A 25,121-nucleotide genomic window follows, 5' to 3' on the forward strand; every position below is an offset into this window, starting at 1 on the left:
TGGTAACAGTGATAATGACTATCCACATGGAGACACACACACAAACAAGAGGGCAATGACCGAAAATGAAAGAAGTGGAAGAGTTAAGAGGCTGAAAACCTTGGCTGGGGTCCACGTTAATGCAGCAGCGGTATAGGAGCAAAGAGAAGAGGGAAAAAAAGGAGGAGGGTGAGGGGAGAGGAGGAGAGGTGAGGGGTGGTCTGTGGAGTGACAGGAGCGGCAGTATTTCTCAGGGGAGAGCCAGGGAGGGTCTCACGCCTGTCTACTTGGGAGGGCAAGAGACACCTCAAGACAATCTGAGACGAAGGAGCAGGCAATTTTCAGCAAGCTCATACACACTCCCCACACTAACCAACCACTCACACACAGGCGTCTCCTCACACACACACACTCACACACACACACACTGTGGCAGTTGGCCTCTGCCCAGATCAGTAGCTGTGGTAGAGAGCATCTTAACTGACTCACTGAGGTCTGAGCTGAGGTTGGGATCCTCCCTGACTGTCGGAGCGTGAGCAGAGTTTGGGAGCCTGAGCTTCACTTTCTTCCTCAGAGCAGAGAGACTGCACGCCAGGCACGAGGCTCCCCCCCACACTCCTCCCCTCTCCCCACTCCTCCTGCCTTCTCCTGGGCTCCTGTCCAGAGGGTGACTGGTTCCAGTGGACACAAGAGGAGGAACGCAGCCTGGAGACACAGTAGCTCCAGCCCTGCCTTCCTGCTTTCCTTGCCTGCGACAACCAAACCACACTGAGGTTTTGGAAATCAGCTCCTCAAACATCTTTGCTGGATTCACTGAGTTCCTTTTTTTTTTTATTTTATATTCATATTTGATCACGTCTGAGCTCGGGCATACAGACAGACAATCAGGCAGACGGACTGACATATGGACAGAGAGCAGTGGGCACTGCGGCGTGAATGTAGCAACTGGACTTCTCTTCTCCCTGGTTACTGAGACCAAACAAGGAGAGTAGCCCGAGCAGTAGCCTGTCCACTGAGGCTGTGGGTGGATGCAGCTCTCAGCAGTCTGCTATAGGGGAAGGCAGAGGCTGTATAGAAGCTGCAGAGCCACGTCTATAGTTGATCCACACTGTTGTGATCATCAGAAAATGGATTGTTGCCTCCAAGTGGACTCATGAGACTCGCTCTCTCATCAAAGAACTCACAAAGACCTGTGGGATTGTCTCCTCTTATAGACTTTGCGCCTCCTGCTGAGTGGACCTACATGTTTTCCCTGTAGACGGGCGGGGAGCGTGTGTCTCACTAATGATGGAAGAGTGCGTAAGGACCGTGTATCTGACACTGATGCTGCTGTGTGTCCTTCTGCCGGGCACGGCTCACACAGCCCACAGCCTCTACCCGAGGATACGGCTCTCCCACACCGGTAAGAATGTGTTTTTGCAATCGCCTTTAATCCACTTTGGCAACAGAGGATTGTGCTGCACCAACCCGAATGCTCTATTGTGTTGCACTGGGCGAAGAAGCCTTCAGCTGATGCAGCACGCTCTGTTAAGCTGACTGGAACCATCAGTGCAGCCTCAGTCAAAACAATCTGTTGAGTGGCTTCAGTGCAGATAGAGAATAGCAGAGGTTCAACAGCGCAGAAGGAAATCCATTCAGTGATGAGAAATGAAGCATCCTCTGTGAGTGAGTAAAATAAAGTTGGAAGTCATGATGACCATGTAATTAAGATAATACAATAAGATAATGTAAATAAGATAAAAACAAAAAAGTCCCCATGCAGGGTTGAACTCAGGAGGCACGACTTCTGCTTGTCAGGTATTTTTTTCACTGGCTCTCGATGTCCAGGGAGCATCCACGTAATTTCTTTTGGTCCTCCGGCTACGGCTTACTGTCAGGCCATAGCGGTGGAATGATGGAGGCCCAGAGAAGACCGTGCATGTGTCTGCGAGAGAAAATAAAAATATGCCTGTTTACGTGTGTGGGAGTGTGTGATATGGATGGCACCAGTATGCCGCATATCTCTCGGACAATAATGAGGGTTTTATCTCTGGAGGTGAAACTCGTGCTGCTGCTTTTTGGTCCTCACACAGTTTCTTTGGTCCTTACAGCAACGAGTCCTTATAAGCCTGTTAGCCATGGTTGAATATAGGTGTGGAATTTGGATGGTCACTATAGCTGTGGGTCTGTTATGAGAGCTGACAGGTCTGGTTCATCTGTTGCATCTCTGCGAGGGAGCTTTGCTGCTTTAATGAATGTCTCATTTATGCCAGTCATATTTGTCAGTCAGAAAAAAAAAGTGCCTACGGTGAAAAGTGATGGGAAGGGGAAAACAAATTAAATTGAATGCTGAGCTCAGGAAAAACTAAAAGAACGGGGACTACGGGCCATTAATAAAATCAAAGCTCATACATCAGCTAACATGAGCAGGTGAGTTATAATGTGCTTTGTCATAAAATAGCTGTCATGATTGAAACTTCCATACATCACGCAATTCAGTTAGAGCCTCGGGGTGAAGCTGTTGCTGTGATTGACGTCCCACGGCTCCCCCCCCCCCCTCTCTCTCTCTCTCTCGCTCTCTCTCTCTCTCTCTCCTCTGATACATGTTGTGGCTAGCACACGGCACTGTGAAAAAAGACTGCAGTTGGATCCTATCATTATGGAATGAAAACCATCTAACTGCTAATACAAGCCTCATGGGCTCTGCCAGGGATTTTTGCGCACTCCCTGAAATTCCCACAGACTCATGCATACAGTATACACACACAGACACACACAGGTGGAATCGTGTGAATACTTCACGCCCCGATGACTTGGATGCAGTTCAGGGAGCTGGAGGGGAGTGGGATGTGGTTTCTACTATTCACCCTTAGGACTACAAAAATATTACCACAACATCTGGTATCAAAGCAGGATGGAAAAACTGGATTCTCTATTCTGAGCGAGATATTGATAATGCGAGGCTGAAAATAATATTAGCCCTGACATATTTTTAACCTGCTTCTGATCCGATGGGAAGATTCCAAGTGTGGGATCAATAAAGGTCTCAAAAGAGGAAAAAAAAAGACAGATCACCTTTCTCTTGGTTTCTGGGATTGAATCCCTCTGGGCACACCATCACGTGTGTGGAGAAGACCTTAGTGCAGTATAGATCACTGCAGGCTTTGAAGTGAGTGTGAAATTATCATTCACTCGGTCTTTCATCTGTTGCCCATCTTCTTGTCTAGACTTCTGGACCACTGAAGATTTGTTCCTAATTAGACTCACTTTCATCCCAGTCATCTTTGTTCTTACACCCTCAATTAACTCGGTTCCAAAATGTTTATTTTTATATTTTTGCTTAAATCTCATGAAGTGAAGATTGGGTTACGATCACAGTCTTGACCGTCTTTGCATAGAAATGACGCTAATCTTTGTCTGAACAGCTTCCAAAGACACAAGCCTATGCACAGCCAATAATACACCTCAGTTTCTTGGACTTTGAGCCAATCCCTAAATCCTTGACTATTACAGGCAGACGTGTCCTGCTGGGAGATGCTTTCACCACAGAAATGTACCGTACCCTAGGAAACAGATCCGTGAGATTTGGATCTGCATGGTCCAGGGGATCTTGGCAGCAGCTTCTTTCAAACCTTCAGGCCTGTGGAGGGAAATCACTACTTCATTTAAGACAACCATCAATTCTCCTGCTAATGAAGCCATTGTGCCGTCAGCCTGCGTCAGGGTCAGGGCAGGCTGAGAGTTATTTTGACTCCTCTGCAGCGCTTTCATCATGCATGTCTGCCCAGTCCGCCATAATTCAGTTGTCTTTGTGCATATTTCTGAAGGTGAGGCTGCGCTGGGACTGCCAGTTCATGTTAATTCCTTCATGTCAATTCATTTCAATTCAGCAACTCTGGTTTTGGACACTTTGACCCCTCCCTCATAAAACCTGTCCGGAGCTGCCATGGCACAGTGGCATCAAAGGGGAAGAAAACAGCAACATATCATTTTTAAGACTTTATAGATGTAGGAGGTAAAGAGCTTCGGCTTCTCTTTGCAAAACATTTTCTTAAAACTGTCCTAAAACTGTTTCTCACATTCCTGGTAAATTACACGTGTCGACATGTCATTAATGCAGAGAGGCTTGTTTCTTCTGACAACGTGTCTGATTGAAGGCAAGGAGTCAAATAAAATTGTGCAAACAGCTGGAAGAAAACTTGACCTTTTCACAGTAATAACATTTTTATTTAGTCTGACCAGGACGAGTTTACTTAAAAGCCATACTCATTTAGAAAAGAGCCAAAAGAAATGACTTGTTGATGAGCCACATAGCTGCTAAGACTGAACGAATGAGAACACACGTGTGCACATGAAGCTGCGCAAACACACCGGTCGCTCAATTCTGTCGACATCTCTTTTCTTTCAGCCCACACTGGGAAATTGTGTGATTCAAGCAAAAAAGGGAGGTGAGGTATATGCACGTGTGAACACAGGGATTACTCAGGTAGTAATTACAGTTGTATGAAACCCCCCTTTTGAGCTGTAATTTCAGACCTGCCTTTACAGACAGGATGAAACCCTCTATATATTTTACAGCTTTGAAAAGATGTGGCTGTTGGGGACTTTATTCCGAGTGTTTGGACGGGGGATACCGCTGTGACCTGATGTTGAGCCAGTCTGGGATCAAATGAGAGGACTTTTTAAAGCTTGTGAGGAGTAAATGTCTTTTAGTCTTAATGTGTGATTAACATCTACCACACTGGTCATAGGATGGTTTGTATGCCTTTTATTAGATCACTGCAAATTGCCAGCGAAGGAAAGATAAATATTATTATTTCAACCCCCTGCCCTCCTCCTACACTCACCTCCATCTCTCTCTCTCTCTCTCTCTCTCTCTCTCTCTCTCTCGCTCTCTCTCTCTCTCGCACTTTCTCGTTTTATCCGTGTACATCCCAGCGTCCTTTTCTCTCCCATTGTGTTATGAGTGTGCTCTCGAGTTCATTAATGAGATGTCCAGAGGGGAAGGCAGCTGGTGAAAGTCTAATATCCTCTCTGACCTTTTCCCAGTAAAGGGACTGGGGAGAGGAGATGAGTTCACTTTGTGACGGGAAAAGTAGAGCAGGCACCAAGGGAAAAAAAAGAAGATTGTTCCAGTCTTTAGAGACTATGTCGCAAAAAAGATATTACAAGAGGGGGGGAGAGGGAAAGAGAAGGATGAAGGATGACAAGTGCAGTGAGCACTTCAAGACACAAAAATACCGAGGGGATTTTGTTTATTGTGGGCCGGCAGTTAAAAGCAAAGCTTGTCTTCCTTTATTCCACTTTAGGGGACAGAGAATGAACCTAGAGGAAATCCCTTCATCTGGAATCAATCTTCAGAGGAAATAAATGGAATAACACATTTAAAAAAAAAAAGGAAAATTGTTATGTGTATTGTTTTGTGTAATATTTCAATTTCTGAAGTTATTATAGATATTCAATTCAAGTAACAAATAAGTGCAAGGGGAAATCATGACATCCAGATGCAAAGCCTAAAAACTAACAGAGCTCCTCATAATAATCGAAAGAGAAACATTTGATCAAAAACTCAAATCCCACAGCAACTAATAATAAGAACAATGACAATATAGAGTATAATAGAATTCATATTATTTTTAAATTAATGACTGAGAACTTAGTGGCAATTGCTCATGGGCACTATGTCCTCCGTGTATCACCGGATCTGAACAGAAAATGTAAGCTGTCACTTTTCGGGTATCTTCCTGATTTACACTAACAGAGAAACACACTTGGCTTTCTCTGTTTCTCTGTTTCTCCCTCTCTCTCCGTTAATCCTCCTCGAATACACCATGTGGCTTTCATTTTGCTGAGTGACATCATACCCCCTCACACAAGACGGCTCAAATCCACAAGGCCATACACCGACAATGGGATAACACCCCAATTCTCCAGCTCCCGACCCCACCCCCGAGAGCTCCCCGGGCCTGCACTAAGTGCCCCGGCAGCACGGGGAGGAAGAACAACCTCCCTCCTTCTTCTTGTCCTCTTTAACTCACTCCAATAATTCTTCCTTTCGGCTCCAACACAAATTCCATTACTCAACAAGTGAACGTAAAGGCTTATGTCTCTTGAAATACGAGCCTGCCTGTATGGCATCGGTTTTCATCCCTAACTGAAAATGCATGCTTGGAACTGGCAGCGGTTCAAATGATAGAAGCAAGTTTAATTTGTGTTTTTCAGTTTCCTGAGGATTGTTTTTATGATCTCCGAGGTGCATTCATCTCCGCCACCCCCCCCCCCCCCCCCCCACACACACACACACACACGCTGAAAAGAGACCTATAATCAAAAGTAGGTTGCTACTCCACACGCACAAACACACAGACACACACCGCAAACACATACTGTTCTCCCTGGGACAAGAACATTTTGGATTCCAAACGCGCATAAATAGGAGATCGCAAAGTCGATTTGGATTTCACTTCACCAAATCATCTCAGGCATCTCATCACAACTCAGACAGACGATGAAACTCTGTCTAGGGAGAGTCCTTTTCCTCCCAGTTTCCATTTGAAGTGGGATCACGGTGGGGCTTAGTGTCTCCCTGGCTCCGTTGGCTGGTGGAGAAACCCCCCCTGCAGCTGGGGGCTAAGGATTCCTCGCTGGCTGCAGATGGGGGGAAGAAACCTGGAGAGAGAAGGGGAAATACGGAAATCCCCTCTTTCCCCTCATCAGTCTGAGCAGTGGTTGGATCTGTCTGGTACTGGTAATGACAGAGGACAAACCTATGAAAGAGCATTGAAGCATCTCTCAGAGTGTTACCGGGAGATTCACCGACTGTTTCTCACCAACTCTGTAATCAACACGTTCCTTATTATGAACCTGATTATTGTTTATCATCACTTCTTTCTCGCTGTCTTTTTTTCTGTTGTACTTTCTTTCTTTCTTTCTTTCTTTCTTTCTTTCTTTCTTTCTTTCTGGTGTTTATGGTCAGTGGGGGGGGTGTAATAAAGTACATTTACTTACAGTCACTGTATGTTTTCCATGTATCGGGTATCCGGTATACTTTTGCTTTTACTCTCCATCATATATCAACAGATATCTGTACTTTCTATGATTGTGTTGCATGTTCACACTGTTTTTATATTTTTTAAAGTAATCAATCGCAGTAATTGGTCCATTAATCATAACTGGTGAGGAAGAAACTCCTAAGATGGATCCAGAGGAGACTCACCCACATGATGTAGTAGAGCAATGCATTAGGGGAATACTCTATACACTCATCAATTACTTTTACTTTCAATACTTTAAGTACATTTAAAACCAAGTACTTAATTTTACTCGAGTAGAAAAGTTAATACAGTACTTAAACACATGTACTTAAGTCTTTGTTCGTACTTGTACTTCAGTTAAATCTTTTCGCACTTCCTCCATTGCTAATTATGGTATAGTTTTCTCCACACAGCTGTGTTTGTGTGTGACAGAGCTGTGTTTGTGTGTTTGTGAACATACAACACACCAAGGTAAATCAGCTGCCTCTCATCATTATTACAGAGAGGAGTAAAAAGCTTGTTACTCAGTCGCTTTAAGAAGACGTCTGGGTCTGTCTTTTAAATAAGTGGGAGCAGATTTGACTGATCGGGAGCAACTTGATGAAAATCTGGAGAAGGAATGTTTGAAAGGACTGTTCTTGATCTAATGTCGGCTTAACACAGAGGGAACTGTGGGGAGGCAGCGAGACAGTGTGTGTGTGTGAGAGAGAGAGAGAGCGTGTTGAATGTGTGGATTAGATAATTGCAGGAAGTATGTCTGAGCCCTGGCAGAGCACCAGTGCCACATCCCCTCTCTGCCACCCAAAACCAGCCCGTGAGCCAGCACTTCTCAAACAAACAGTCGCTTGTCTCCCGGCAAAGAAACCTTAACAGCAGCTAAATGTACACATGTCGCCCACTCCACTGTGGATACCTAATCCCATTTTAAACAAATGCAACCTTCCGCACAGCGCATGCTGTTGCAATGAGTAATCTCGGGAAATGGGACGAACTCTTTCACTTTGGGAGCTCGAGTATCACTAAGAATACACAGAATGTAGAAAAAACAAACCTCATGATTACCCCACGCAACCCCCAGCATGAAGAGACACCTCAACACCATCTGAGGTTAGGATGACATAGTATTAAATAGAGGAGAGTTACCAGTCCCCCCCCATAATCCAAAGAAAGGGGGTTTGTTGAAGATTTGTGCTTGCACAGGGTAAAGTGGAGGCAGCCTGTGTGCTGCTCGACTTGTCTGTTTAAATCTGTCTTTCAAAAGGTCTCAAGAACCTTTTGCTAACGCACACCAGAGCCCCCTTTGTTATTTTACAATGACACCAGCTCGGACTCGGCCATGTGTTAATGAAAGGCCTTTCAGCCCGACTAGGCCCAGAGGAAGTGCACGCTGCTGGGGTTGCTGCACTTAAAAATCCTTCACCCTCAACCCTGCTCTCCAGCAGCTCACAGAGCACAGGTACAGGGGAGCAGCCTGTCAGGTTCAATCAGGCGGGTGAAACTTGGTGTTTGTGTGTGTGTGTGTGTGTGTGTGTGTGTGTGTGTGTGTGTGTGTGTGTGTGTGTGTGTGCCAGCGAGCGAGCGAGCAAATCATCTGCGATTCTACGGTGGATTAGAACAAGATAATTTCAAAGCCGTGTGATTGCATCGTTGAGTTGGAGTTTATATTAGAAACGACGGCTCTGTCACAGTCCGCTGCTTTCTTTTAAAAGTAAAATCACCCAAAGCACGACTGACAGGCTGCGGCTGCTGATCTCCCACTAATGGCTGATAAAGAGACTTCTTCTTTTTCATCGTATCCTTCTTCTTCTGTCTGCTAAAACCTTCATGGTTGCCAGTGTCTTCCCAGTTAAACTGGATCAGGGTTAGCATACAAACTTTGAGTGATGAGGTAAAAAGGGATGCATTGTGGGTCTACGCTGAAGCCAATGGCGTACAGAAGCAGCTCTGGAGGCGATGGTGCCACATGAGGTTGCGATGGAAGGATAACCTGTCGCTCCTCTCTGTTCTCTTGGGAAAGCGCTGGATCAAAAACGTGTTGCAATGTGCCCTTGGCAATGGAAGCGATCGGGAAGCAGACACAGGTTACTGCCTGGAGCAGTCGGAAATCCCTGGAGGGAGGGGTTTGGTTCAGGTTAGATCGTTGCTGGTCGGTACAGGCAGGAGGCAAACTCAGATGCAGCATGTGAAATGACAACCAGATAAATCTATGTTGAGCACTGACCACTCACTTTTCTGCTCTTGTTATCTAGCTTTCAACTTTCAATAATAGCAATACTAATCTTTCTTTATCGCAACAAAATAGAGGTTGGCGGTCTAAAGTATGTACTTATCCATCCATCCACACACCTTATCTATCGATGTATCTTTATATTTAATCTTCTATCTGTGTGTGTGTCGTCTGTGCAGAGCTCTGGCAGCTGAACAGGACCTGGGTGTTCCAGGCACATGGAGCGTCTCTGCAGCCCCACACCATGATGCTGGACGAGGGCCACGAGAGGCTGTATGTGGGGGCCAGGAATACTCTCTTCTCCCTCAGTCTGGACCAGGTTAACACACACCACAGAGAGGTAGGCCTGTCACGTGCATGTGTGTGTTCATGGGCCGGTGTTGAGTATAAAGCAGTTGTTCATAGAGGCATAAGAACCCAGCAAGATTATTTGAGCTATGCAGTCATTTCCCTCAAATGCTCCTCAAATCTTTGACACAAACTTTTAACTATGCATGTCCAAAATACTTTATTATTTAGATTGAAACGTCATTGTGAACATGTATCGTCTTTCAGATCCAGTGGGCCAGCACGGACTCTCAGATAGAGGAGTGTTTGATGAAGGGGAGAGAAAAGGTAAGAGACTTAGAACTATGTGACTTCAACAGATCATTGTAAGTTTGGCTGCAGGGTAAAGCAAAAATTCCCAGATGATAATATACGCATTGACTTAGAACTTGTATAAACTGTATAATTAATTTGTCATACATAGACTATAGATTGTAAAGATAGATACTGTCAATACGGACTGATTTATATATCCGACTACACATTAACCTCTCTTTAACCTGAAATATTGTTATTAATGGTGCCATAACCGCCCGATGTCTGTCCCTGTGTAGCCTCAAATTCTCACTCACAACATTTTACGCACCCAACTTCACCCTCCCCCGGTTTTATCCTTGCATCTCCTCCAACAGCTGGAGTGTGCAAACTACATCAAGGTCCTGCAGCTGTACAACCACACCCATCTGCTGGTCTGTGGAACAGGAGCGTTTAACCCCGTCTGCAGCCTGGTCAGGGTGGGACACTCAGGACAGGTAAATTATGGTCAACTGATAATAGTGTAAATATCTCAAATAACTATGGGAGAATTTCACCTTCCTCTTTATTTACTGTACTCTTGACTTTTGTTTATCTTGTACAAATATAAAAAATGCAAAAAATGTAGTCAGCCAAATTTCACATTGTTTTCTTTCTCTTTTTAAACAGCGAGACCCTTGTTCACCCTTTCTTGACGTTTTGGTCAGAAAGACCCGGACATGTTAGTACAGCCTCGACTCCTTGTAAAACACTTAAGACGCTAGTTGAATTTAATCACTCACCAAAAAGGACTGAAGTGAGGAGGAGATAATGGCAGAAAGTGAAAAAGAAAGCACTGAGCCACTGTTTTCCTCAGATGGACAGAATGGTCTCACACAATTGTATCCATGACTGGACCAGTAAACAGGTAAACAGGGAGAACAGGCCAGGTGCTGCTTCCTGTGGGGGGGGTTGATGTCAGTGAAGACTAATGGCCTTCATGGGGTCGAGTCACATGTGTTTGTCAGCTGGCTGTGGAGGCTTCGGAATGCGATATATACTGAACTGTCGAGGTGTTTGTGCAGCGTTGGTGTGTCTGGGGCTGGGGTCGGCAACCTTTACTATCTTAAGTGCATTTTATGGCCAGTAAAAAAAACGTGTGTGCTTATTATTCTGACTTAGCCTGTCAACGTTACTCTTCTTGTTTCTCTTTTGCTCCTTGATGGTTAGCGACCAATGACAATGTGTATATACGATACTGCAAAGGTATTTCACGCCAGGTGTTGTTCCTGAAGCAGCTCTTGACCTCTACCGCTGAGCCACAGCACTAGATAGGTACACAACGTAGCAAATGAGCATTCATAACTTACGGCAGGTTAACTATTTATTATCACTTGGTTGTTTCATTCCAATGACCTATAGCAGGATTGTTGGCTCATTATTATTCACAGCTCATGTCTCGTTTTGGGCGGTCGATTATACTGGAGTTGAGATTGCTTCAATTTTTTTTTCTGGCCGTCTTCACAAACCAGCTTATTCGTTTTCTCTACCACTTCGGTTCTGGGGGACATGCGGCACGGTGGTGCAGTGGGTAGCACTGTCGCCTGACATTCCATGGCTGGAGTCAATCTATGTGGAGTTTGCATGTTCTCATTGTGTCTGGGTGGGATTTCTGAGGGAGCTTCCTCCCACAGACCAAACGCATTCAGGTGAATTGGCGGCTCACTCCCCCGTAGGTGTGAGTGTGAACGATTGTTTGTCTCCATATTTCAGCACTGCCATGGACTGTTGGACCTGTACCCGCCTTTCGCCCAATGTCGGTTGGGATCGCTTCCAGCCCCCCTTGCCTTCAAAAAGACAATCAAAATACACATTCATTCATTTTCATCTTTCTGGACAAATCTAGGGAGTTGTCTGGGGCCAGGGAGCGGCCACACGGAGCTGCAGGCCCCTGGTCGGGTCTGGGGGGGGCGTGTCCTTCTTAGTGAAAGCTGGGGAGAGGGTTTCCACTCTACATTCCAACACTTGTCCAGTAGAGCGACCAGGCCGGTCACACCTTCCAAACAAGAACCACACACCACAGCCATCACTCACATCATTGGAATGCTCATAGAGTGAGAGAAGCTGGATCAATACCGCGGCTGTTTGCATTCTGTTTATGCAACCTAATCTCTCAAACCGATTTCCTCACGTCATTTTCATACTTACGTAGGTAGGAGATTACATCTAACCTATAATTACTACGAGACCTGAGCTTCACAATATTTACACAGTGATACAATATTAATGTCATAACCCAGCCACCAATGACTAACCGATCAAATATTTGTACAAGTTATAGGAACAATAATAGAGGACTTTTTTAAATGTCGAGAAACAAACCAACACAAACCCTAATATATATTGATATATATAATAAAGATGAATTTAAAAGGAATTTGCTTATAATAATAAAAGCAGCTTTATGTTTTGAACATTTTCAGGTATTTGAACCGGGTTAGTGATTGAGCAGATGTTATCTCCATGGTTAGGGCGTTCCAACGTCTGGGGGCTCTAATATGACTTGGACAGTCACTTTTGAGTTTTAAGCAAAAACTTGTGTTTCGCCTCATGATCTCAGGCAACACGTCTGAGTAGATATGGGATACAAGGAGGGGCCTAAACCAGACAGAGCCCTTAATTCTAAAAATCCATTCTAAAGGACAGGCTGCCAATGAAGTGAGTCTGTTTTCTTGGCCCCAGTTTGCTATCCAGCTGCTGCATTTTGTACGAGCTGCAGTGAACAAAGAGACTTTATACACAGGAAGTAGCAGTCACCAAGACGTGATGTGATAAATGTGTGCGTAACCCTCTCCAGATCAGTGAACGACAGGAAAACTATTTGATTTTTGTGACACGCTGATAATTCCACATATCAGTTTACAACACATAAGTGATTTGGTCAACTTGACCTATTTTCCACGTAGTTTTGATGGACCGCATTTGATGATGGATGAGTTTAACCCAGATACAGACTTCTGCTGCAGGCATACACCGGGCTGCTGCCGTTAAAGCACGGCATGGTTCCATGGCTTCTCATAAATCAACACACAACCTCCTCTCTGATCCTCTGACAGCTAAAAACAGGATGGTGGCCCACAACAAGAGCTGTGGTTCTACAGTATGTGTGTACATGTGTGTACGTGTGTGTGTGTGTGTGTGTACGTGTGTGTGTGTGTGTGTGTATGTGTATGTGTGTGTGTGTTTGTGTGTGTGTGAGTGTGTGTTTGTGTCTGTTGTGCCGGGGGCCAGCGAGATCAGAGGACGTAGTGAACTCAGTATGATATGAGAGCAGAGCGGCGCTGTTAAAACACACTCACACTCCTTCGGTAATCTATCACTCCCCCTCTCATTTGTCTCCTGTCCTCCCTCTCATCCATCACTTTTCTGATCCTTTTTATTTACCTCTGTCTCTCTTTCCCACCACTCACATCCTGCAGGTTCGTTTGGACACTGCTTAAAGCCATTTAGATCATGATCAGGCATATTTGCATGCAAAAAACCTTGTGTGTGTCTGTGTTGTTCTCAGGACAGGCTTTTTGCTCTTGAAGAGGACAGTGTCACGAGCGGCAGAGGACGCTGCCCGTTCGACCCCAACAGTCCCTGCACGTCGGCACTCTCCAGTAAGAGCTAGATGCACACCTGTGAGGCTGAAATGCATGTTTTCATTCCTCTGTAAACACCTGATTGCCAACAATGAAGAGGTTTGCAGACTTTGTTGTACCTCTAACGAGTCAGCAGTGCCCTCTTGTGGTCATCTCTCATAGCAGTATTTTAATCACAAATGAAGCAGGGTGTATTTTTGATAGTTTTTCTATTCATGACTGTGTCTGTGTGTGTGTCTGTGTGTGCATAAGGAGGGGAGCTGTATATAGGCCTGTACACAGACTACTGGGAGAACGACGGAGCCTTGTGTCGACTGAACAACCAGACGTACACGCGCACGGAGCGGGACGACAGGCAGCAGCTCAGCGGTCGGTGTGCATTACGCGACAAACGATCACGTCGCGCTTTAAATGCAAGGGAGCGCAAACAGATACAGTAGATCTGGTGACAGACGGCAAAATAGTGGCGCTGTGCACATTCAATTTTTCTACATTTGTCCAAATCTAGTAGTTTAATCATAGTTTGATCGAAAATGAGTTTTAAAATGTGATGCCGGCCGAGATTTCAATATTTAATACATTGAACGTGATAGTGTTGTAGCGGTTTGGTTCACATGAATAAATCGAATATATTGAATATATTTGTTGTCACATATTCAATTCTCCTTAAAGAAATCCCTGCAATGAAACAAATACAAAGAGAGCACATTCACACAGACTTTATGTTTGACCTCAGGCCTTTTGTTCAAATTTGCTCCTGCTACAGAACCTAAATTTGTGGGCTCAGCCGTTATCCCCGACAACGACGACAGCAACGATGACAAGGTTTACTTTTTCTTCACCGAGCGAGAGGCGGACGCCGAGGGACTCAACAAGGCGGTGTACACCCGCGTGGGGCGAGTGTGTGCGGTGAGAGTGCAGATGCTGTAGAAACGTCTCAGGGCATGATGCGGCCCGAGCGGACTGACAGAACAGTCATAACCTGGTTCTGCCTTCATCTCTCAGAACGACGTGGGAGGACAGAGGATGCTGGTGAATAGATGGAGCTCCTTCCTGAAGACACGTCTCATCTGCTCTGTGGCTGGACAAAACGGCATTGACACTCACTTCGATGACCTCGGTATGGCTACCAGGACGTTTTTTGGACTTACTGAATGTTTACATTTTCAATTTGTGATGCTGAACATAGGGCATTAAGGCTTTTTGTTGCATTGTGTGTCTGACCTGCAGCAGCGGGAGCCTGTGTCAAAGCAGAACATTTTGTTGTTTCCTCAAGCCGGACAGCCACTACGATTAGAGTGAAAATACGATGACAACATTGTAAAGTGTGTATTAACATGAGGCTAAATTCAGCATGTTGTGTTTTCAGAGGACGTGTTCGTTCTCAAGAACAAGGACGGGAAGAACCCAGAAATCTTTGGCCTCTTCAGCACAACAAGGTGAGCGGCAGATTCCCTGAGTGTTTGTTCATTTCCCAGCCACAACTTTGACATCGATCAAATCCCCAAACTCAAACTTTATCTTGCAGTGCGGTGTTTAAAGGCTACGCTGTGTGCGTGTACAGCATGGAAGACATCAGAGCAGCCTTCAACGGCCCCTTCGCCTACAGAGACAGACCTGAGCACCGCTGGAGCCCTTACGAGGACAGAGTCCCCTACCCTCGACCTGGATCTGTGAGTCTCACATTGTGTCCATGATGGATGTCCTTTCAGAGGGACTGGTCTATAAAACAATATCAATAATTACTGCAATATCATTTTTTACCTTCACTAGGCAGCACAAATCAGTCTTTAAACTTTAAACTGAAATGACAATGGGACATTTATCTTGATAATGTCACATTTTATCAATTTATAAAAATCTTTATATACATTTTCCAGCCATAGCTGAGAGCATGTAGAGCAGCGGAGTGACAGCACTGTTACTACTTCAGCTAGTCATGCCAGAGCAAGCATCTTTTTCTACATTCTACATAAGGCCCACTAGATGAATGACCTTCCTCTCTCTTTTTCCCTACTCCTCCTTTTCCTATCTCTTCCACCCCCTCTTATTCTACCAGTGTGCCAGTAAAGTCAATGGCGGTGGCTTCTCCAGCTCCAAGGAGTTTCCTGATGAGGTTTTGCGGTTTGTGCGTTCTCATCCTGTGATGTATCGTCCCGTCCGGCCCCAGCACCATCAACCTGTGCTGCTGCAGACGGAGCCGGGCAGGAGGAAACTGACCCAGATCGCCGTGGACAGGGTCCAGGCCCAGGACGGAAACTACCACGTTCTGTACATCGGCACCGGTACACACAAGAAGGCCGTAGATAATTCTTGCACTAAGATTCACACATAGTACTGAACTTGATATTTATTAATAATGTTGAAAATAAAGAAGAATTGTTCAGATTTCCCTGTAAAACGTTTGTCGAAAGCTTCAGTGTGACATTTCTGCCTCGTTTCCGTTAGATGACTCAGTGGTGTTGAAAGTCATCACCATCTACAACAAAGACACAGACACTATGGAGGAGGTGCTGCTGGAGGAGCTGCAAGTTTTCAAGGTAGGCAATCTCTATTTTTAGGTAGCGACTGTGAAAGGGAAAGTCGACTTTGCAGCCAAGCAAGCTCTACATTTTATTGCATGCATATCACATTCATTGCTGCCGGTTCCACACAGCCTGAGTGACTCTCTTGCAGAATAATGATTGCTGATCTGCTTCCGTTCAAGCATCGGAGGGTGATTGTGCAGCCAGGCTTGCTGAGAGATCTTCAGCGTGATTTGAACATATCAATGCTTCACAGATCAGTCACTTTTGAAAATGGGTCTGCATGCAACGGCTGCATTTATCTGCGTTTTAATTAAGAACTGGTTCGGGATGAACCGGAGCATGAGAGGAAGCTGGAAAAGACAAAGAACTGTGCTCTTATAACGTATGAAAAACCACTGATTGAACTTCATTTTTTAACAACGTAAAATCGTTTCTACTTGCAGGCGTCGGCACCAATAAGAGAGATCATAATATCGTCTAAAAGGGTAAGAGCAGCGTTTGAATCTCCACTGTTCTCTCCTGCAGTTCTGTTGTTCAGCCACAAGATGATAACATTGCAGCATATCTATAATTCATTTAGATATGCTTAGTATACTGTAGCCTACATGTGACTGTAACATATGGCACTTTTAACTCCAATAACGTTGGATCTACAGCAACAGCTCTACGTGGGGTCGGAGGTCGGGGTGGCCCAGGTCAGACTGCATCAGTGTGACCTCTATGGCTCTGAGTGCGCTGACTGCTGTCTGGCCAGAGACCCCTACTGTGCCTGGGATGGTCTCACCTGTTCCCGGCTGTACCCCGCTGGAGTCCACACCAAGAGGTAACAGTACACACACCAGTCTTTATTTTTCCTGTAGACGTGTGTGCGTGTGTTTGTGTGTTTGTGTGTGTCTGTGTGTGTGTGTGGATCAGCAGTTTAACGGTGCATTTTCCTCCCATCATCTCGCCCCGGCGAATGTCACGGTGCTCTGAGGCTGCTTAATCAAGTCATTATCACCGGCCCTGGTAGCCATGGCTGCAAAGTGCAGTGTATCAGTATGCACTTGGTCACCTTCCCCTCCTGTATTTATCCTCTTTCTCTCCATTTGCTTTCCTCCTCTCTTTCCTTTCAGCCATCTCGTTCATCACGTGCTCAAAATCACTCTCCCTTTGCCTCCCTCTCTCCCATCTCAGCAGACGATTCAGGCGGCAGGATGTTCGCCATGGAAACGCTGTCCAGCTGTGCAATGGGCTGCAGATTGATGGTGAGGGTATAAAATGACTAAGCAGTGTGTGTGTGTGTGTTTGTGCAGTTGCACGCTGGTGTATATTTACTAGTATCACAAAATTGTCATGGGAATGCTGTTTAAAAGCAACAAAATGATGCTATTCTCCAGAGGCACTAGACCTAATGGACTGGGAAGATTGTTGCAGGTGAGGGAGGTTAGCATCTCTCGACTGTGGCAGTACCACAATGCACTGCGTTTAATAGAAGCTCATGGCATTTCCTACCTTAAATAATGTGTGTGTGTGTGTTTGTGTGTATGTGTGTGTGTGTGTGTGTGTGTTTGTGTGTGTGTGTGTGTTTGTGTTTGTGTTTGTGTTTGTGTTTGTGTGTATCTAGGAGAAGGATCCGAGGAGAAGCTGGTCTATGGTGTCCAGAGCAACAGCACTTTACTGGAGTGTGTCCCTCGATCGCTTCAGGCCAAAGTCCTCTGGTTCTTCCAGAATGGAGAAGGGAGACGTGAGGTGAGTTAGATGCAGCAACGCATGCAACACAAACACACATGTAAACATAGTAAATATATTTACATTACGCAATAAACAGATATGTTAAGATACAATACACCATTAAAAGAAAGCAACACAGTGGCGATGAGGTGATCAGAAAACCTAAAATACAAAATGGTAATTGTTCCGGGGGGGGGGAATTGGGATTCATTAGTTGCTCCAGCCAAGAATAGACTAACAGACAAGACAATCACATAAATATTAAGAAGAAATATGAGGTAATATAAGAGTATAAAACGCTTTCTGATGTTCAACTTCACCACCTCAGTGCAATTGAGCTCAAGGAAATTCCATTTATCTAAATAAGATCAATGGACAAACTAATTGGTGAGCAATTTACATAATTGTTTTTTTGTGTGTAATTATAATATGGGGGAAATTGTCTTCGGAAAGAGATATTGTATCATCCATCCATCCATCTATTCATCCATCCATCCATCCATCCATCCATTCATCCATCATCTACCCACACATACACAGGGAGAACCTCTAACATCCACATAGAAAAATCCCCGGCCAAACTTGAATCCAATATATTGAGTGCGTAACCTCTTCATGTACAACCACGTCCCCTGATTTATCCCAAACTAGTTCTGCAGGTTTTTTAATTAAAATTCTTTCCTGAGAGAAGAGTAAATGCAGCAGCTGCCTGAATCACTAGACTGGAGAAATGGCTCTAATCATTGAGTAGGAAAAAAAGCTACTTTCATTTCTCCTCCACGTAGGTTCGGGGTGATGAGCGGGTTATCGTGATCTCCCACGGGCTGCTGTTCTTACACGTGAGAAGCTCCGACGCCGGCGTGTACGTTTGCCAGACTGTGGAGCACGGATACGTCAACACTCTATTGCGTGTCACTCTGCACGTGCTCAGAGGGGAGAGGGTCGAGTCCACGATCCACAGTTCGAGCGGCGAGGAGGGGGAGAAAGCTGCAGCTCGGTGCCACTCCTCCCCTGACCCCCCACTGGACCCCAGCATCGGCCCCAAGGTGCTGGCTCCAGCCACTGCTCCAGGCCACCACTCCCGGCAGTGGTACAAGGAGTTTCTCCAGCTGATTGGCTACGGGGATGCCCAGAGAGTCGCCGAGTACTGTGAGAAAGTGTGGTGCACCGATAAAAAACGTAAAAAGACCAAAAAGAAGTATGCTGCTCCAGGTGGCGAGAAGAGAAGGAAAGAGAGGGGGGAGGAGAACTCCAACCGAGCGCCCAGGCACACTTTGGACAACTGAGGAGAACAGAGACTGGCTGCACACACAAACACAAGCTCACACACACACACACACACACATACAAACACACACAAACACACACAAACACACTCTCAGTCTAAAGGTCAGACTCACATTGTTTACACCGTGTAAAGGATTGTTCACATTGCTTTAACAAAAGCAGAAACAAAAACAACAGTAGCACATTGTCAAGCTCTTGTGGCCTCATTTGTCTTTCAATACTTCGAGCGGGTTGTTGCCTTTTTTGTTTGGTGGGAACCGACTCTCTCTGTAAGAAGCTGGGTTGCGTCTGATCTGAAGAGACGGAACACAATGCCTCAGCCCCAGAGGACTGACCCTACCCCGACCCAGCTGTGGAAACCAACCACACAGAGTTGGCTCCACCAGACGTCCGTCAAACCTCCGCTCCACCTCCGCTCCACCTCTCAGTCAACTGCTAAATATGACAAACTCCTACTGTATCTATGAGGAGAGAAAACTGTATAGAAAACAATGGCCTTTAAAACTTATTTTGGTATAACTTATTTCTCTTTGTTTTCACTGAGTTCCGTAGCTGTTTAAATGTCATAAACTGGAAAATATAGTGTTGGTTTATTTTGTACAGTGAAAAATGCTTTGAGCTTTATGATACTGCAATGTGTGTGGTGTGTGTAAATGATGCACACAGAGAGATGTTGCAATGCCACTATTAAGAGATAGGCATGTTTTACCTTTAATTATGCCTATTTAAGCACTTGTTAAACCTGTTACAGTAGATGAAAAGTGTATAATATTGTTGTTATTTGTATTCCATTTTACATCTACAATTGTGATCAAATGTACCAAACACTTCTTTGCGTATTGTATATAGCATTTAACTCAAATTCAGGGTTGTTTCTGCCTGCACATCTGGTGACTAATAACAGGCTTCAGAAAGTCGTCTCTCCACACTGGCTCTTCCTTCTTCCATCTATCACCCTTTGCTGTCCCCTTCGTTCCCACTCCCCTTTCGTTTGTGTGGACCAGTGTTGAAGATGGGATTCATAATGACCACAGCTAACAGCGCATTTCCCTCAGAGGAAGAAGGAGAAGTAAATGCCATGGTGACCATCCAAGCATGTCATCGGCGAAACTGATGAGTCAGCCTCACGAACGTTCAGTCAACGGCGAGATGAGAGAAGGAACGTCAGACAGGAAGTTGTGGTTATGCTGATAAGAACCTGGAGGATCACGTCTTGTCATGTTTTTGTGCCTTATTTAACTCTTAATTGTGTCACTTTATATTACCCCCTCTTGACTTTACTGTATTCCTATATGGTAAAAAAAAAGAGCTGCTTGGTTTTTGACCTTGTATCGTCCTTCATCAATGTCCTTGAATGTCAAAGATCTGAATTGACTTGTTGTGTCTGACTTCGCATTAAAAAGGATGGACCATTTTCTCCTGATGTCATCTTGGTGGTTTAACCATAACTAACGGCAACATATACTCTCGACATAATAACATAGAACACCACACCTACACACACACACACGTAAATGCACACACACAGACACATTAAGACAATGAGCCAATAAAGTGGAGTAGGGTAAAAAATGATGATTTGCCCCTACACGGGACCTTAAAGGGACTTTTTAAATGTTTTCTTCATTTCCCCCAGAAAATTAAATTATTATTTCTCTTTTATTTTGATATTTCTTTGCTTGTGTGTCTCCATGTTTTACTTTACTTGTTTTGCTTTGCTGTGATTCCCTGGCCCCTCCTAATTTGTCCAATTAACTCTGTTTCCTCCGTTAGTCGGTCTCTATGTTCACTATGTTGAGCTTTTGATCGTCTTCTTTCTCGTTTCTACAGTTTTTCAATTTTTGTACTTTTAGAATTCAGACTATTTGTTTGCCTGCCAGTCTGCTTCAGAGACTCAGTAAGCCTGTTAATTAAAATCAAATATTCTCCACTGAACCCGCCTGTCTGTCATTTCTGCATTTTGGATCCTGAAAACCCAACCCAACAATCATATGTAATAGTCACTTAAAAATATAAAGTGAGATTTTTGTTTTGTTCCATACCCTCTTTATTTCACTCCAGGTGAGAAAACAATAAAAAAGGTTTGGATCTTCAATTCTTGGAATGAGACACACGCTGGTGAAATAAAGATAACGTTACTTTTATGTCCTTTTTTATTTTTAGCATTTATAAGCTTTTGGGAAAGTGTCTGAAATGTATACTTAATTATAATTCCTCACCTTGCTATAGATCTGCAGTTGGTAGTGGAGAGTGTCAGTATGTCACCTTTATATGTAAATCCACATTTATTTTTTCCTGTTTCACATTTGTCATGTTATTATATTAGTATTATACATATCTATGATATAGTAGTAATAATATATGTATACTCAGGTATTAGGACAATTGACAGTTGTTTTTACTTAGCACTATTATTATCCTAGTTAAAAGGACTTTTAGGGTTGAAATCTGGAACATTAGGTAATATGGGACGCCCAAGCCTCAGTCTAATTATTTCCTATTCTAACTAAATGTAGTAAAAGGACTTTCATGTGACGTCTTGAAAAGGATCGTTTCTGAACCCTAAATCACTTCGGAATCTCGACACAACTTCAAAATGTCGGCATTGAGCATCCCACCCATACTCTGGTCGGGTAGAATCATTTTCCTCAAAATACGATAATATTTAGCTTCTGGTACGAAACTTCAACATTTCCAATCCAGCAACACTGATCAGAAGCTCTCCCTTGGAAATGCATGACAAGGTCAATGACAAGATTCTGACTAGATTAACGGTGAGGCTATAAATCTCTCAAAAATAAGGCAATGGTCCTAATTGTTATCAAATTATGTTTGTGATGTATTCAATATGCATTGAGTGGTTGAAAATGTATTTTCATTTTTTCATCAAATATGATTTGTAATGTGGGACATCATACTTTGGATAATCTGGGACAATTATTGAAGATCTCTAAATGGGGCAAATATGTATTTAGGGACTTTCTGAAACAATCAAAAAAGTTAAACTAAAGAGATGTAGCATATTCCATAGTCTATACAAAACTGATTGTCTGGTTAGATAACTAGCACTTAATCAGTTGCCGACTAGAGGAATTGGCAAGTACCTGAATAAACACATGGTCCATCCGCATAGAGATTACATCATAATATGTAAGAAGGCCTTTATCACGTGTTTATATAAATGTTAAATGAGGTGGTACTGATATGCAGAATAAAAAACCTGTGAAGATTCTTTTTTCTCACAGCTAGCTGCTCACGGGGACGCCACACTCATTCACATTCTGTCGAGGTCTACCTGAGTCAGTCGGGTGCTGAAGAATTGAGAATGGGATTCACGCCGCTGATTTATTCCACATGGCTACCATAGCAACAGGCTCTGAACCAGCTCCGCTTCGTCTTCATCAAAGCTCTCTCTCTCTCGCTCTCTCTCTCTCTCAAGTTTGAACACTGTCACTGTGGCCCCTGGGACTCTCCAGCCTTTCGGTCCCCGTGGACACTCATACATCACACTCTAATGTATGCTAACACACTGTCCTCTTACTTATGCTCAAAAAGAGTTTTCTTCTGGGACTGAAGTCTGGCATTTCCCTGCTGGGTTGAGTTTCCGACCCCGCCGATAGATTCCATCTGAGCAGCTTTGGGAGCAGACGCAGAAAAAAGGAGCTTGATCCTCAAAATCCATCATTCTAGAAAGGGAGCAAAAGGTCAAAGGGCACGGCAGTAAATAGCCTGCTCTACAAGCTTCTGTGATTGTCAGAACATGACAGTTCTTATCCTTCCCCTCCATTTGCACCAGTTCCCTTTTCTCTGGCGCCTTTGTTGTCCCCGTACGGCGGCATTTCCATCAGGAGCCAGTGCACCAGAACGCTTTATTACAACAAGTGGAAATGTCAGAGAGGGATGAAGAGAGGCAGAGGGAAATGAACGTTAGAGCTTCTACAGAGACTCACACTCCACCATGTTAGTGTGCACAGTGTGTGTGTGTGTGTATACATGTTTTTTACGACTTTTCTCCTGTGTTTGCATTATTGGCCAAGTCTATGTAAAGAGGGATGAACAGCCATTAGGTTTGAACAGATTCCTCTCCCTCTCTCTTTCTGTCGCAGTCTCATTTTTGAAATTAAGTGTAATCAATGAAACGCAAAGCTCACCTCATTCACGGCCCCGTGGCCAAATGTCTCCCGCTTTCTTACTGTTCATTTCATATTCACCATATGAACACCTTCTTTTTTATTCAGTCATCCCGACTTGTAAAGTGGAGATTAAAGCCCCTGTGAAGTGACTTACTCTGGATTCAGCTCCTCAGCCGTCATTTAGGTCCTCATTACAGAGCTCAGTTTGCACTGCCACGTCCTTAACATTTTCAATAACAATTACTTTGTCGGATCTATTATTTTAGCTCCTTTAGAATTTACAGTCAGACAGAGAATATCTTGGTTTTTTATCTTTAGAATTTGTAAAAAAAAAAAAAAAAAAAGGTGCTCCATGTGAAGGTTAAACATCGAAAACGATCCCTTCCACCTGATAACTGCACCGATAAGCACAGAGGAAGCACTCTCAGTAGAGACACAGGCACTAAACCGGCCCCGCATGCAGGTTAGGACAAAGGGGGACTGCAGTTTGGAAGGCAACAGTATATTCGTCACCAGTAAACATGAAGACAACCTATACAGATAGAGATGAAACCCTGAATAATTAAAGGAACCCGGAATAATATAGACGTCAATAAACTGTTCACACAAGCGGCGTGTCAACATGTATTATGTGTTATCTCACTGACACAGCTGTGGCTGAGGTACAGTGTTCACCCTCAGCAGTCAGCACATTAAATAAGCTGCACCAGGAGAGGTTGGACTGAACCCTGCGAAATTCAATTTTGTGTGCATGTGTCTACGAAGCCACATGTTAGTGTGCAAGATCTTCATTTTTAGGTCTTATGCATGGGCAACAGAAGCACGCGTGACACCGACTGAGGCTACTAGAAATAAATCAATTCACCCAATAGGAATCTGGAGTGAGTGTCACTTCCATGATCGATGGGAGGTGTTTGCACTGCAACAAAAGACGCAGACTACCCATCATCCCATGTGGTTCCCCAAAGCTTATACCTCACAACACACAAGAGGATTAGAGCGGGCGGTGAGAACGATGGGGGGCGTAGATCATCTGGCTTCTCCCACCACCGACGGGCGAGGGAAGCAGAGGGAGGCGGTGAGAGAGAGAGAGAGAGAATGTGTGAGGTGATTTGAAAAAGGAGAAAGAACGAGAGAAAGAACAGAGGAACAGGAGGTGTGTGTGTGTGTGTGTGTGTGTGTGTGTGATGTGCGGCTCGGGGCTCTCCTCACCTTGGGGGTTCGCCTCCTTTGGGACAGACAGGTCTTTGAATTATCTTGCTGCTGCAAAATCCAGCAAAGTCTCCCGGGAGAAGTGGGACAGGCAGGTGCCCGATGCAAGCGAGACAGATGCCCCAAGATGTGGCGAGAGCGAACGTGTCCGTAAGGTTTAAATGATCAATGAGGTGTCGTGCATTTTCCCTTTTGTCAAAAAAATCGTTGCAACTTAGCTCAAAACACCACGTCCAGTTAAAAGGATGCACAGGCCACGGGCGTGTGAGCGTGCGAGTGACGCAGCGAGTGCTGTGTCATTAATCTGGGTGTAATCACTACATTTAGGTTCCTGCATGAGGGGGCTGCGCTCGCCTCTAATCCTTTTCTACATCCCTGCGTCTCTCTCTCGTTACATCACTCCCTGACCTTTGCACTGCAGTGGCAGCCCTCAGCAGCTGGCCGGGGCTGGGAAAACAACAAGCAGCTCGCTTAGCCGAGGAGCAACACATCCGGTGCAGTGCACTGGCTCTGCAGGCCGGGGGAAACCAGGAGGAGCGGGAATCATAAAGAGTGGCATTAGACACAAATAGCTGTATCTGAATCCATGCGAGAGGCTGCGGTTTCACTGGAGGATCAGATTGACTATAAATAGAGGATGAAATATGAATGCAGGGAGCTACGCTGTCAGGTGTAATGACGTGGATTCCTTTATACCAGTTGTAATGCAGGAGATCCCGGGAGGTTTTTATAGCCGAGCGAAATTGCATTTACAGAATTCAAGGTCTTGTATTTAATGAAGTAAGCAACCAGTAAAATTGCTTATCTTCCACTGGACTGAGCAG

General features: G+C 44.6%; 1 protein-coding gene across 1 annotated transcript; it reads left to right on the forward strand.

The window, feature by feature from the left end:
• Window positions 1-741: 741 nt before the first annotated feature.
• sema3e (sema domain, immunoglobulin domain (Ig), short basic domain, secreted, (semaphorin) 3E) lies at window positions 742-20,367 on the forward strand. The gene is made up of 17 exons (XM_062390792.1): window positions 742-1,381; window positions 9,399-9,559; window positions 9,775-9,834; window positions 10,179-10,298; window positions 13,349-13,442; window positions 13,677-13,793; window positions 14,191-14,333; window positions 14,430-14,544; window positions 14,794-14,863; window positions 14,953-15,097; window positions 15,484-15,709; window positions 15,873-15,964; window positions 16,396-16,437; window positions 16,609-16,775; window positions 17,132-17,199; window positions 17,559-17,683; window positions 18,451-20,367. Exons 1-17 carry the CDS (start codon window positions 1,264-1,266, stop codon window positions 18,949-18,951), a joined length of 2,364 nt encoding a protein of 787 aa, XP_062246776.1. The 5' UTR covers window positions 742-1,263; the 3' UTR covers window positions 18,952-20,367.
• The last annotated feature ends 4,754 nt before the right edge of the window (window positions 20,368-25,121 follow it).

The sequence above is a fragment of the Platichthys flesus genome, chromosome 6 (genome assembly GCF_949316205.1).
Source record: "Platichthys flesus chromosome 6, fPlaFle2.1, whole genome shotgun sequence".
Taxonomy (NCBI): domain Eukaryota; kingdom Metazoa; phylum Chordata; class Actinopteri; order Pleuronectiformes; family Pleuronectidae; genus Platichthys; species Platichthys flesus.